Raw genomic sequence first — 14,804 nt, 5'->3', positions numbered from 1 at the left:
TGATTTGAAGAGACACAGAGCTGTCAGTCAGAATAAGGGTGTGTGTTTTACTGATATCTCTGACTCTTCTCCTCTCTCAGATGAGTCAGAAAAGCTTATTTGCAGATAATAAAAATATCTGGAATTAAGGTACAGGGCCTCACTGGCAGCTAATTTGTCAGTCAGGGGGTCAAAATCTGGTGACATGTCCTCTGATCTGCATGTCAATGTAGCACGTAAGCATTATACAGTGCCATCTGCATGATATGCACGATTAGCTTCCTGTACCTCGCCCACGATTTCCATATGGCATTATATGCCTGGAGTACTTGGTCCAACAAGTCAACCCCTTCCATGTACCTATTGTAATCCAAAAGGCAGTCAGGCTTGGGGGTTTCTGTACTGGTACCTCGTACAGAGGCAGGGGTGCTGGTGTACCCACCTTTCTCTTGTCCTTGTACTTAACACATAATACTGAGTTGCTGCATAGTGCCCTGCTCTCGTGCCTTCTGAGCTTTTCCCCTAGCAGCGACTTCAGGAGACCTCTCTGATTCCTACTAACAGTGCCGCATGCCACAGTTTTTCTGGAAGCGAGGCTCTTGAACAGGGTAGTGCTAGTAGCGTCCAGTATATCGGACGCTGAGTACCAAGTCACTGCGATCAGCGCCCCGAAATATCGGACGCGGAGCGGGAAGGGTTTTAATGTCTTATGGGTAATCCCCACACTTGTCTACCAATGTATAGCTGTTCGTATAGCTCAATAAGACTTTCTAACCCCTCAGGCTATTGTGTAGGTATTACAGGCAGTCCCCGGGTTACATACAAGATAGGGTCTGTAGGTCTGTTCTTAAGTTGAATTTGTACGTAAGTCGGAACTGTATATTTTATCATTGTAATCCTAGCCAGAACTTTTTCGGTGACTATTGCATTTTAAAAATGTTGGATTGTCATAAGAACCAGGATTAACAATAAATCTACATTGTACACCTCTGATAACTCTTAGAGCTGATCATTGTAGCCTAGGACTAAAGTACAATAAATTACCAACATCCAGAAGTCCGTTTATAACTAGGGGTCGTATGTAAGTCGAGTGTTCTTAAGTAGGGGACCACCTGTATAGGACATCTGACTCTTTTGGTACAAACCATCTGCTTTTAATCAGCTCCAGCAGTAGTCTGATTAGATAGAAAGCTAAAAATTTTAGGAACTATCCTTGTTCTTTATCAGTAGACACCATCACATGGATGGTCTCTGTAGGTATTTACAACTTAACCCCTTTAGGACAGAGGGTTTTTTCGCTCATTTCTCGCTCTCCAACTTCAAAAATCCATAATTGTCATTTTTTTGTGTACAGAGCTGTGTGAGGGCTTGTTCTCTGCGCAGCACGTTCAACTTCCCAGTGATGTTATTTATTATTCCATGCTGTGTTCTGGGAAGCTAGAAATGTGGTGAAATTGGACAAAAAAACGCATTTGCGTCACTTTCTAGTGGGCTCAGTTTTTATGACTTTCACTGTGCGCTCCAAATAACATCTGCTTTATTCTTTGGTTCGGTACAATCACAGTGATACCAAGGAAATATAGTATTTATTGTATTTTAATACATTTAAAAGAAAAAAGTTTGCCATCTTCTGATGCTAACAACTTTTTAATACTATGGTGTACGGAGCTGTGTGAGGCATTTTGATCACTTTTTATTAAATTTTTTATGTGATGTAAAATTGCGTTTTGGACATTTGGGCACTATTTTACGTTATGTGTTTCACCACAGGCAATAACCGTCTTTATATTTTGATAGACGGGGCATTTTGAGACGCGGTGATACCTATCATGTTCATGTTTTTTTACTGTTTATTATGTTTTATATCAGTTCTATGGAAAGGGGGGTGATTTCAACTTTTAGATTTTTTAGATTTTTTTTAATTATTATTCTTTCAACCCTCTAGCATACATTAAGGGGGTATTCCAGGAATCAGTATAATTTATATACAAATGGGCCCTTAAAATATAAGCTAATATGTGATTAGTTGTTTTTTAAAATTTGCTCCCCTTAGCAGAAAAGTACTGTGGACATTCACTGTAATGGAGAATTAAAATGCTACTGGCTCTTTCATCAGTCTGTTGATTTTCTCAACACATAGCAAACGCAGCCCAAAAGATGGCAGCTGGTCGCATGTCCACATCACATGTCCTGCACCTACCTGGGAAGGTTATGTAATCATCACTATGTTTGGCTGTAGTCAGCTGGATGCAGTGCAAGAGTATGACCAGTGTTGTGGTGTGACATCACCTCAGTGAGGTAATGTGCAGTGATGGCAGTTACACACATCATTCTATGGTAACAGAGCATGAAAGTCTGTTACATCATCACTGGGAGCAGAGCATAAGAGGGAGGAGGAGTTACTGAGAACTAAAGTATCATGGGACTTGTAGTTTCCAGTGACGGCCATCTTGGTGATAACTCTTCCTGCCCATAGTATTTTGTGAATCATAGAATCAAATCAAAGGTTTATGCTCTATGTTGTGACTAATGACATTGAGTTTTGTAACTTTCATTTATTTATAGCAAAATCTTTTTTGTATCTGATCGTTCCTAGCATATACTGCAATACTACAGTATTGCTGTATATATCATTTGTGTACAGGATTCATTACAATGAGCCACTGGCTCATTGTAACGAATGTGCAGAAACCAGACAGCCTCAGGTCTGCCGAAGACCAGAGGCTGTCATGGCAACTGATCGCCGCCCTCCTAGGGCGTTCAGGGGAGCGACGATGGGAACCACAATGGCAGCGTCCACATGCCGCGGTCTTTTAAATGCTTCCGGCAGCAACTGAATGGTTAATGACGGGTATTAGCGCTGGGTGTTTGCTGCAATATGCAGCAAACCCCACCTCTGTATGAAGAGAGCTCAGCCCAGAGCGTGAAGGGGATTAAAGAAAATCTACCATCTGTTTTACCATCTACGATCTGTGTTGTGCTCAACTGGTAAAGTAATCAATCGCTGCACCATCCCCAGGTAAATGAGTCATCCATCCCCGGTTGATTAGTCCTATCTGAACAGTTCAGGAAACTCCATGTAATGTGTTTATGAACGGCAGTCAGCATGCAACCCAGCTTTCCCAAGGTCCTGAATCTTATAATTGCTTTTTTGAGCAAAACCAATCGGATTAGAGATTAAACAATATATATTTCTGCATTAGTGTAGCTCCAGCATTCTCAAGGTATATTTGGTTTACAATGCATGAAATCAATAATTCTGTGATATAAAATACATTATTTTAAATGCATATAAACTTGGTTCCACTTGGTCTATTAGTGTCAAATTCAAAATATATTTTCTATATATCTCAGACGAGTCTGTACATGACTGTACATTGGTAGTTTATAGTTGCGACTAAACATGATTCGGGTCACCTGCCTCAAATAGAGTTTATTCTACACAACATTAGGGGATTGCGAGGGCCCTGCTACTACCTCATTGATGTGATGGTCTTTTAACACATATTTGTCAGCTAGTTATGATTCATTGACCCAATATTGCCCAGGCTTGGGTTAACAATTGCAAAATAAAAAGCTAAAAATGTACCTGTGCCATTTGTTTCATAGTGATCCGGTGACCCTGCTCTGAAATGCCCTGTGATGACTCTTGAACTGATTCATTCTGAAGTAATTGTAGAAAACAAAAATAAGTTGTAACATTCACAGTTTATAACCTTTTTAGTTATATGATTTTCATTGGGTAAGGACTTTCAGACCTGGATATGCAAGAAATTATTTATCTTTTGAAAGCAAATGTCACATTTTTCTTGGGCTTTATCCTTGGAGTCACCAGCAAACTGAACTCTGAAGACACGGAATTCTTCCTACATGAAGAAGTAAACACAAAATGCAATAAACTTATTTTCTGTCCATGATTAAATGCTTGAAATTCAAAAAACATGGAAGTTTTCAGCACTTAAAGGGGTATTCCCATCCGGCCATTTACATTTAATTTAATTCATTTGCCATATGAAAACATTTCTTCAATTGGATGTTATTAAAAAAAATGTTCCTGTGTGAAGATATTCGGGCACATTTACTTACCCGGTTCCGTCACGATCTCCGCTGTGCCTTCACCTTCTTTTCCTGGTGCATGTAAGTGTATGTCTTGCGACACAATTTAAATGTTAATTTCCGCGCTCAGTCTGAATCCGCCGTTGTGTGCCTGCAGACTGTACAGACATGCATCTGCCGGCCAGGTACCCAAAGACGTGCTGCAGGAAGAAGAGGACGCCGGGGTACTTACTAACTTTATTTTTTTTATGGGGCACTCTGCTGGGTATTATACTTATAGGGGCACTCAGCTGGACATTATATTAGAGGGGCTGCTGTGGACATTTTGGTGATGAGGGGAGACTGCTAGACATTTTATTACAGAGTAGCATCTGCATTTCCCACCCTAGGCTTATATTCAAGTCAATAAGTTTTCCCAGTTTTGTGTGGGAAAATTAGGTGGGTCGGCTTATACTCGAGTATATATTGCTATTTTCACTCTTATTACTCAGTGATGGTCAGTGTAAGATTCAGCAGTGTGGCCAGCGCTAACTGGGCAGACACTTCATGATTTATCTGTGCTATGAGATGCTGTGTGCTGACAATGTGCTTAAATTATCAGGGTCCAGGGTTTAGCTACACTTATATTTAGCTTCTGAAGATTCTGTCAATATCTGACACAGAAAAAGAGAGATGAGACAGATTAGAGTCATGAGATGGATAAAAGACATAATGACACACTCAACTCCTACACCCCCCCCCCCCCCCACACCTCCCCTCAGATCAACACCTTATCTTGTCTGTAGTTTGTAAAGGAGGTCTCTGCACCCTGAGAAAGTGTAGAAGCACAGTGCTGCTTGACAAGGAAGTGCCTGTGTCTATAGTGCTCTCTGCCTCTTGTTCCTTCAAGGTTTGATACCCAATTTGTTCTGGTTATACCAATATCACATATGTGGTGGTAAACTGCAGCATGGTTATGCGGCAGAGAATTCAATTCATTGTAGAGCAGATTTGCATTGGCACATTGTACAGGCTATAAACTTTCTTTTTGGTAATGTGGTGATATAAAGGCTTACTTCTCACAGGATCTAATGCACTTTTCAGATACAGACAGTCCCCAGGTTACATACAAGATAGGTTGTGTAGGTTTGTTTTTAAGTTGAATTTGTATGCAAGTCCGAATTTTATAATTGTAACCCCAGCCACATTTTTTTGGTCTCTGTAAGAATTGGATTTTAAAAATGTTAGATTGTCATAAGAACCAGGATTAACAATAAAGCTTATTTGCAGACGCCTGTGATAACTGTTACAGCTGATCATTGTAACCTGGGGCTAAAGTAGAGTAAAACACCAACATCCAGAGGTCCGTTTGTAACTAGGGGTCATCTGTAAGATAGGTTTTCTTAAGAAGGGGACCGCCTGTACTTCATTTTGGGGTATCTGTAGGTAATCTGTAATGAGATTTTATTAATTCCTGCTAGGTGGAAGAAAATAATATTAATGCTGCTTTAGGATTTGTAGATTATTTTTTTGGGCCGCTCATCGTAACATGAAAATAATTATATATACACTCTATTTTTTTTGCCTAATTTTACTCAAAAACTGGATATTGGATATTTTCTCATTTTCTCACCATCTTTTTAGGGGCATAACTTTTTTTTTTTTCTCAAATGTTCCCCATGCAGGTACAATAATGATTCAGATTTATTATGCAGAGTGTTATGGACACAGTAATACCACATTTGTCTGTGTGTGTGTGTGTGTAAGGGGGGGGTGTTATACTTTATTATAATATATACTTTATTATCATATGCTGTTTATTTAGCGTTATAAAAATATTTTTTTTTACAGTGAGCACAATATGTTCTCACTAGAGATGAGCCAACATACTCGTTCGAGCAACGAACATCAAGCACCATTTCGCCAGCTCGAGAAAATGGCATTTCCCGCCGTTTTGATTTTTGGCGGCCAGAAACAGAGCCAATCACAAGCCAGGAGACTCTGCAGTACACCCAGCATCAGATGGTACACTTAAATGTCGATAGCAGTGGTTGGCTGGCCTGATCAGGTGACCCTGGAATATACTAGCCACTGCCGCGGTGCTCGGATCATTCTCTGTCTGGATGCCGTTAGGGATAGAACTGCTGCTGGTCAGGGAAAGCGTTAGGGTGTTCTATAAGATTACTGTTAGGGAGGAGTGATTCTACAAGAACCCAACAGCCCTTGTTAGGGCTACAATAGCGTTTTTTTTAAATTGCTTGTGGCTGGGCTTGCTGGCACTAGTAGTGCAGCTACTACCATATTGTGCCGAATTTGCAGGGAGATTTGCGAACGTTATTTTTGGCTCTTAGTGACATAAATATCCATTTCAAACAGCTAAGTGGGACAATTTATTGGGGGTTGTATTGAATTAGGCACATTCTGACGATTTTTTTCTTTTTTCAAAAGTGAAAGTCACAGCACAAAATCTTTTTGTGTGCTGTCAGTGGTGCAAATGCAATTTCATCTAGCTTAGTCTGCCTGCTACTGTTTAGCAAGCCAGTCTCCAGAAATCCCAATCCACATTCCCTCTGCCGGTGAAGCGTACTGTACGTCACGTGTTCACATTAGCACCGGGATATTCAGCAATCCGCATTTCAGTTTGCTTTCTGATTTCTTCTGCGTGTTTCATTCATAAAGAAATTTAAAAAAAAAAAAGTTATAAAAAAGAAAAAAAAAATTTCTCTTTTAATTTTTTTTGGGGGGTTGGAAACCTCCGTTATAGCAATCAAATTTTGTTTACTGTAGTTGAACGGTTGTGCCTGCTACTGTTTAGCAAGCTAGAAAATCCCAATCCACATCCTCTCTGCCGGTGAAGCGTACTGTAACCTGGTGGCGGCTCTGCAACTCGGCAGACTGACACATGTGCCATGCCTGGCCCATGTGTTCAATCTGATAGTTCAGCGGTTCCTCAAGACATACCCCAATCTGTCTGATTTTGCTCACGAAGGTGCGCCGCATCTGTGCGCATTTCAGAAAGTCGACCGCAGATGCTCCCACTCTCAGGGCAGCGCCGCTTCCAACTGCCCGCTCATCAACTGTTGTGCGACGTGCCCACGAGATGGAATTCCACATTAACCATGTTATCCAGCGTTTACCAGCCGAGTAACTTTGAGGAGTCAACACAGATGGTCACTGGCGATGCCGCCATCATCAGCCTCACCATACCGCTGCTTGGCCTGTTGAAAAACTCTCTGGTCAGCATGAAGTTGGAAGCTTTGCGCTGGTCACAAGAGATGGGGGAAGAAGATTCCCTTGTTGATAGCTAGAGCACCCTCCAGTCTGTTTCTCAGCACGTATCGGAGGAGGTGGAAAAGGATGAGGAGGAAGAGGAGGAGACTGTTGGCGAGACGGAAGAGGGGAGCATTGCTCAGACCTTCACTGTTCAGCGTGTATGGGCAGAAGAAGAGGAGTTGGAGGAGGAGGAAATGGAGAGTCAGGTCAGTGAGGGGAGTGAATTCTTGCGCGTTGGGACTCTGGCGCATATGGCAGATTTCATGCTAGGCTGCCTATCCCGTGACCCTCGCGTTCAAAGAATTTATTCCAGCACCGATTACTGGGTATTCACTCTCCTGGACCCACGGTACAAGCAAAATCTTTCCACTCTCATCCCTGTAGAGGAAAGGAGTGTGAGAATGCATGAATACCAGCAGGCCCTGGTGCACAAGCTGAAACAGTCTTTCCCATCTGGCAGAGGGCTTACTTCTGCTGGATAAGTAGCGAGGGAGTGTAGACGAGCAGGCAGCTTGTCCAGCACTGGCAGGAGTACGCTTTACAAGGCCTTTGCCAGTTTTATGTGACCCCAGCAAGACACTGTCACCTGTCCCCAGTCTCGGCAGAGTAGCGCTGATCTTTACAGAAAGATGGTTAGGGAGTACGTAGCTGACCATACCATCGTCCTAAATGATCACACAGCTCCCTACAACTACTGGGTTTCAAAGCTGGATATCTGGCCCCAACTGGCGCTGTACGCCTTGGAGGTTCTTGCCTGCCCTGCCGCTAGCGTGTTGTCAGAGCGGGATTTCAGTGCAGCTGGTGGCATCATCACCAATAAGCGTACACGCCTGTCGACTGACAGCGCTGACAGGCTGACGCTTATCAAGATGAATCAAGCATGGATTTCTCATGATTTCCATTCTCCACCAGGTGAAAGCAGCTCAACCTGGATAATTCTCATGTATGCACTCCTCCTCCTGATTCTCCTCCTTCTCCTCCTCTTTGTACACTAAGGCAGAGGCAACTGGCTATTTTTTGCCAGGGCCAACTGGCTCTAGCTATAGAACTGTATGTATTACATTTTTATGGAGGGTCACATTCGCGGTCCTCAGTATTGCAAGTGTTTTGGGAGTGCCACATACAGGTACTCTCTGTATTTTAGTTTTCTGGAGGGCCACCTACCCGGTCCTCTGTTTTGAAAACATTTTTGGAATTTTCAGGTGTTTCACCAGATACGTAATTGAACTCGGCCCATCTGTCGCCGCCATGCTGGAGACCTGAAGTATCAATCATAGCGGTGCAATATGGATGCCCCATACCGTCGCTCTTAATCATGGAACCATTTCCAAAAGAAAAAAAAAAATAGAACCGCAATGCTATTCCATTATTCGTAGATGAAGTATTCAAACGACCCCGCCTGCTATGAAAATGAGAATTTTTTCAAAGTAAAAGCTTTGGGCCCCAGGTCCATTTTGGGTGGGGAGGAGCCAAGAGGCAGGGGCTTGGACAGGCGAAAGCTCGCCTGGCAGCGGACCGCCAGCTCCATCCCAAGATCCAACTAACATCGTATTAACTGCAGCAACTTTAATACTACTACTATAACCTTTTACCTCTAAAATATATCTTTTCACTCCTCTTTTCTCACTTCCTTACGTTGACCTCGGGTGCCATAACCGTCCCCACTGCCTCTACACGTCGTCTACATATCAGCCTCCACACGTTGTCCCCTTAGCAGGCAAGCTGTGTCAGGCTCATTTTTCGGGTGTTTCACCAGATACGTTATGGAACTTGGTCACTCTGTTGCCGCCATTCTGTGTTATCGACTAAATATACCGTCAACCTTTTGTTCACATAGGAAATAATTTCAGCGCTTCTTGTTCACCTCCTTTGGTTCCTCTCTGCCGCCATAACTAGGCCAAATACTGATACGTACAGTGCTACACGTTATCCTCGCCAAAAGGAATTTTTTAAATTGGTTTGAAGCCTGAGTACATTTGGGGTATGTCGCCATGCCACTTTCTAGCCTGCCGCTGCTGCTGCCTCCGCATGCCCTCCCCTATAGTGTAAGGGTCAATTATTGGGTGGCTTAGATGCTATCTCACCTCACTCGGTCACTCTGTCATGGCCATGCTGTTGCCCATAATTTTGGCATATTGGTGCAATTAAGCAGCCTCAGAGGCATCCATGCATGCTGCCCCTGCTGTTTCCTGTCCATTTTGCCTCCAGGATCCTCCACAGCTTCCACCAATGTCTCATTTCAACTCTCTATACCCCAGACGCTGGAGCACAAGAGGATATGCAGCACATAATCCCCTTATCAAACTAGCTGTGTCAGGCAGAATTTTCAGGTGTTTCACCAGATACATAGTGGAACTCGGCCCATCTGTCGCCGCCATGCTGGAGACCTGAAGTTGCAATCATAGCAGCGCAATATGAATGCCCCATACTGTCGCTCTTAATCATGGAAGTCGTCTCCATGGCTGCCTCCACATGTCGTCCCCTTATCAAAAGAGCTGTGTCAGGCTCATTTTTCGGGTGTTTCACCAGATACGTTATGGAACTTGGTCACTATGTCGACACCATGCTGTGTTATCGACTAAATATACCGTCAACCTTTTGTTTCCATCATATTCTGAAGTTTCCAAGTTTTTTGGCCAAGCTTCCCTGTGCAGAGCCTTGGTCCCCTTGAAGAATGCTTGAGTCTCCCATTTACTTCAATGGGGTTCGTTATTCGAAACGAGCACTTGAGCATCGGGAAAAGTTCGACTCGAATAACGAGCACTCGAGCATTTTAGTGCTCGCTCATCTCTAGTTCTCACCATACCATGCCATCGCCGCAGTTTCCTATGAAGGGGGGAGGAGTGAGCAGTGCTCATCCCTCCTCCTCTCCAGCGTGTTGACGTGTGCACGCCCGGGCTACGACCAGATGAGTACATGTTCGTCTGAATGTAGCCTTAACCTGTTAAATTTCCTCTAAAGAAGCTAACCCCTTTAAAGTGCATTTTAAACATTGTCTATTTTGCACTATAATTAGTGGGTTCTATGGTTCAATGTTTTCGAGAAAGTACTCTCCCAAAGCATAATTAGCAATCCAGGCATATTATTTAAAAACCTGCTTTGTGTCAGAACCACTTTGATTTATCAAGCTGAACTTCTGGTAAATTGATAAAGGCTTTTAAGTAATGATTAAGACTTAGTCTACGATACTGTAATGCATCCAAAACCAAAAACTGCTCACAGGGCTTCAGATAAGATATATTTGTTCCTGTGTTGTATCCAGGGAATGGTAAAAGCCAGTTATCATGGGATAGATTAAGATTTGTTAAATGACGTATAGACCTTTGCAGATAGCATAAAACCACATTGCCACAAGAAGTGAACTAATATAAGCAGTAGGCAAACATTCCTGTTAACAGCTAAACAAGTTATTCATCCACTTCTGAATGGGCACCAATTCATTTCTGGAATTTTCCAACGAGGGGAACAAAAATAAATAAGAAAACAAAACGCACCCACTGTAAACAAAAAACAAGAAAAATTCTTATTCAACATTATGGCAAAGGAATTTAGCGACCATATACAAATCTAGACCATACAAGGTTAGATTTAACTTTATCTGAACCATAAAGCAAAGATCCACATTTGCATTGCTTTTGATAGGACATACACTACTTTTAAGGCAATCACCTGCATTTTACATCTTTTAGGACACAGATTTGAAATAAAAGAACCTATTCGCATTTCCATTTTCTGCCTAGCTGGAATCCATTGCAGTTCTTTCAAGAATGAAACGGTCATTGAAAATCAGCTGGAATTGTTTGATAATGAGAGATGTTATGAGTGAATGGTAGATTCTAGGCACACAGTCTTGTCTGTTCAAAGCATGAACATGTATTCTTTCCCCTTTTTATATTTTTACTTTATAAGTGACAGTGTAATGCTTCCTATTAATAATACACTAATAGCACAAAATAGGAAAAGGAAATTTTATATAAGAAAAGCGGTGTATAGGAATATTTCAGTCACAGGCACATTTCATTTTCTACTTTGAAAGCTTTTTTTTCATACTTTAAATATATGACTTAAATATATGATTAAATGGGTTTTATACGCCCAAAACTCTTGTCTCCGTGTGTTCATTAGGATTGCTTTGTGTCTCCCAAATATCTATGAGGCAAACCTACTCATGGAGGAAAAAAAAAACAACTGCCTGCAAATAGAAAATCCCTGCCACAATCCTGTGGGTGGACATAGAGTTAGACCGGTAACAGAAAACGTTTTTATCCCAGGGGAATAGAATCCATATGATGGTCCCATCGATCTTACAGTACCAGTGCTGCTGTTCAGCCAGCAGACTGTGAATCCTTGCATCATAGTGATATATGATGCATGGAATCCCATTTTGTGCAATGTGATCAGTCTGTGGGAATGGACCAATTTATGGGTCCGTTTCAACAAGCTGACCGGACTTGTCTGCAACTGGCCTTAAAGTTTATTCAAAAACAGGTTGTAATATCTAGTTTGACATCATCCTTGGTCTGCAGAATGTGGCTAAGAAATCATTAATGTCTGTTTGCGTTTCCTGTGTGTGAACTGTGGTCTAGACTTTTGTTTATCTTGCCACACCCAGTGTCCTGTCCAGCGAAGGGTTACTGGTGTGATGAACAGCTCCTCCACTCTACTGCAAGAGGTGTGTCCGGGAGTTCCTTTATATACTTGTCACTTCCATTAGAGCTTGCTGGTAATACTTTATACCTCAGCTCAGTTTCCATAAGTGTGTTCTATTGGTTATCTATTACGTATTCTGGTTAGCGGCTATTTTACCCTTGACTATCCCTTTCTGGACTCCGATTCTGTACTGTACCTGCTATCTTGTTATGGACGGACGGCGAATCTTCTGTGTTATTTGTTTGTTTGCCTTGTTCTGTGTCTGCACAGTGGCTAAGGGAGGAATCGTCCTCGTTGTTGTCCTATGCCAGCCTTAAGGCACGTGAGGCAAGTAAGTAGGTGACAGCTTTGGGGAGCTCAGCTTAGGGCTCACTGTCGTCCATGTCATCCTGCGCTCCCATGCCACCCTCCCCATGGGTTTTTGATGCAGTTTTGATACAACATATTAAAAGTTTTTTGAAATGACGGTTACACTTTAAATACCAATGCTCAATAAAATAGCTTACCTTAATTCCTGAACCGAAGAGTAGCCAGTCGAACTTCTTTTCAATCTTCAGCCATGATTTTGCAGATATTAAAGAGAAACCTTCCTAAAATCACATAAAGTTAAACATTTCAGTCTCAAAATAAGAGAGAAAGCACAAACTCCTGTATATAAATGTGCAGAATATACCACATAGTAAAATATAGTAAGCTTTTGAGTTGAATTGTGTTAAATAATGTTACATTGATACCGCAGCTTAGTACAAGTGCAATATTTTTCTCCTTTTTAGTACTTTTTGTGTATGGACACATAGCAGATAATTGAAGTTGCATTGCAGTGTAAATTTCTATTGTCACTTTGTACAGGCCATTAAATCTTTCTTTTTGTGGCAATGTGGACATATGAAGGGCATATTTTTTGTGGGATGAGATGCACTTTACAGATACTTCATTGTGGGGCGTTTCATGAGATTTTATTACTCTTTCTAGTTGGAAAGCAGGATTGTAATTTTAAATTTTTGAGTATACAAGGAAATGGAGTGCTAAGCAGCAAGATATGTTGTTAAAAAAGGTTAACAAATAAACAAATCAATATTAACCCCTTAATGACATGGCCTGACAAGGCTCTAGTGATCGGGCATTTTTAGCAAATTTTAGCAGATTTTTAAAAAATCTATAACCTTTTTTTATTTTTGCACGTAAAGAGCTGTGTGATGGCTTGTTTTCTGCGTAATAAATTATACTTCATAGTGATGAAACTGAATTTTCCATGCCATGTACTGGGAAGCAGGCAAAAAATTTTAAATGCAGTGAAAATGGTAACGCATTTGTGCCGTTTTCTTCTGAGCTTGGATTTTACGCCTTTCACTGGGCACCCCAAGTGGGATCTCTACTTTGTTCTTTGGGTCGGTACGATCATGGAGTTACCAAATTTGTATAGGTTTTATAATGTTTTCATACATTTACAAAAATTAAAAGCTCCTGTACAAAATTTTTTTTTTTTATTTTGACATCTTCTGGCACTAATAACTTTTTCACGAATCACTTTTCATTGAATTTTTAATTTTTTTCAAAATGGCAAAAAAGGGCCATTTTCGACTTTGGGCACTATTTTCCGTTACAAGGTTAGGCTGCATTCACACTACAGTATGGGGGACGTATATACGGCCGACGTATATACGGCCGATATACGTCCCCCATACACTCCTATGGGCTCACGGCCCTGTACGGGAGCGGTACGGTGCAGCACACGTGCGGCACCGTACCGCTCCGTAGCCCGGGGAAAGATAGGACATGTCCTATCTTTCCCCGTATTACGGCGCCGTGCGCCATTAGTTTCTATGGAGAGGGGCGGGGGTGAGCTGCGCTCACCTCCTCCTCCTCTCCCCGCGCTGCCGTGTGCCCGCCGTACTACGGTGCGGCGGGCTCACGGCAGTGTGAATTTAGCCTTAAACGTAGGGAAAAAATGTTATTATATTTTGATAGATCTGGCATTTTCAGATGAATTTTAAGGTTTTTGTATTTTAATTTTAAACTTTTTTATATTTTTACTATTTTTCAGTCTTTAGGGTACTTTAACCCTAGGTTGTCTGATCGATCCTACCATATACTGCCATTCTACAGTATGGCAGTATATGGGGATTTTCCACCTCATTCATTACAATGCGCAAATCGCACATTGTAATGAATTGGTTAAAACGAGAAGACGACCAGGCTGTCATGGCGACCGATTGCTGCTCCTTGGTGACGCAGCTTTGCCGGCGGCGATTGTGGGGATAACCTGATTGCAGGTGTTACCACTAAGTCTTTGCTTCAATATGCAGCAAAGACATACCGGCTATAGGGAGGGCTCAGCCCGTGAGGCCTCTCCATGTACCCATACCCGTCGCGTACTCTATGGCGTGCATCGCTAGGGGGGTTAAAGGCCATAACTTTAAAAAAAAGAAAAAAAGAAAAAAATTTCAAATTATTCATTAATGAATTCCCTATTTTGTTTTGGTCGTTTTTTGGGGGATTTATTTAACTATAGTCGGAAATGTGAATGTATTTTTATGAATATTTGTTCATATATATGAATCACATAACCACCAAGTCTATAGAGCCAGCTGCAGTGCCGGCTCTGCTCCTCTGTGCATCGTGCTACTTCAACACGATGCTGTAAGGGGTAGAGAAGGTAAAAGCGATAATAGACGGCAAATCCCTTCTCCCTAATAATCTCCGGGTGTCTCTGACACCTGGAGACCCTGTCCTGCCCCGCCTCCAGACCTGCACCCACTGACGTCTAAAGTCAGCAGGCGGATGGAGACGAGTTAGTGCATCCAGTGAACAATGTCTATTAACAGTACATATACACACACATACGAATCACAATACCTGTAGTACAT

The 14,804-nt window shown here is 42.0% G+C and overlaps 1 protein-coding gene across 5 annotated transcripts in view; it reads right to left on the bottom strand.

Annotated features, from left to right (window-relative positions):
* Positions 1–14,804, bottom strand: part of REC114 (REC114 meiotic recombination protein) — a 92,884-nt gene that overhangs the window by 23,670 nt on the left and 54,410 nt on the right. For all 5 annotated transcript variants that reach the window (XM_072147833.1, XM_072147832.1, XM_072147831.1 and 2 more), the window contains exons 3-5: positions 12,444–12,527; positions 3,738–3,845; positions 3,569–3,643 (exon numbers count right to left, since the gene is read on the bottom strand). In XM_072147833.1, coding sequence (XP_072003934.1) covers positions 3,569–3,643; positions 3,738–3,845; positions 12,444–12,527 — 267 coding nt within the window. The remainder of the gene's footprint in view (positions 1–3,568; positions 3,644–3,737; positions 3,846–12,443; positions 12,528–14,804) is intronic.

The sequence above is a fragment of the Engystomops pustulosus genome, chromosome 4, assembly GCF_040894005.1.
Source record: "Engystomops pustulosus chromosome 4, aEngPut4.maternal, whole genome shotgun sequence".
Classification (NCBI taxonomy): Eukaryota; Metazoa; Chordata; class Amphibia; order Anura; family Leptodactylidae; genus Engystomops; species Engystomops pustulosus.
Note: the sequence above shows the minus strand (reverse complement) of the source record. Positions and strands in the feature narration are given on the sequence as shown.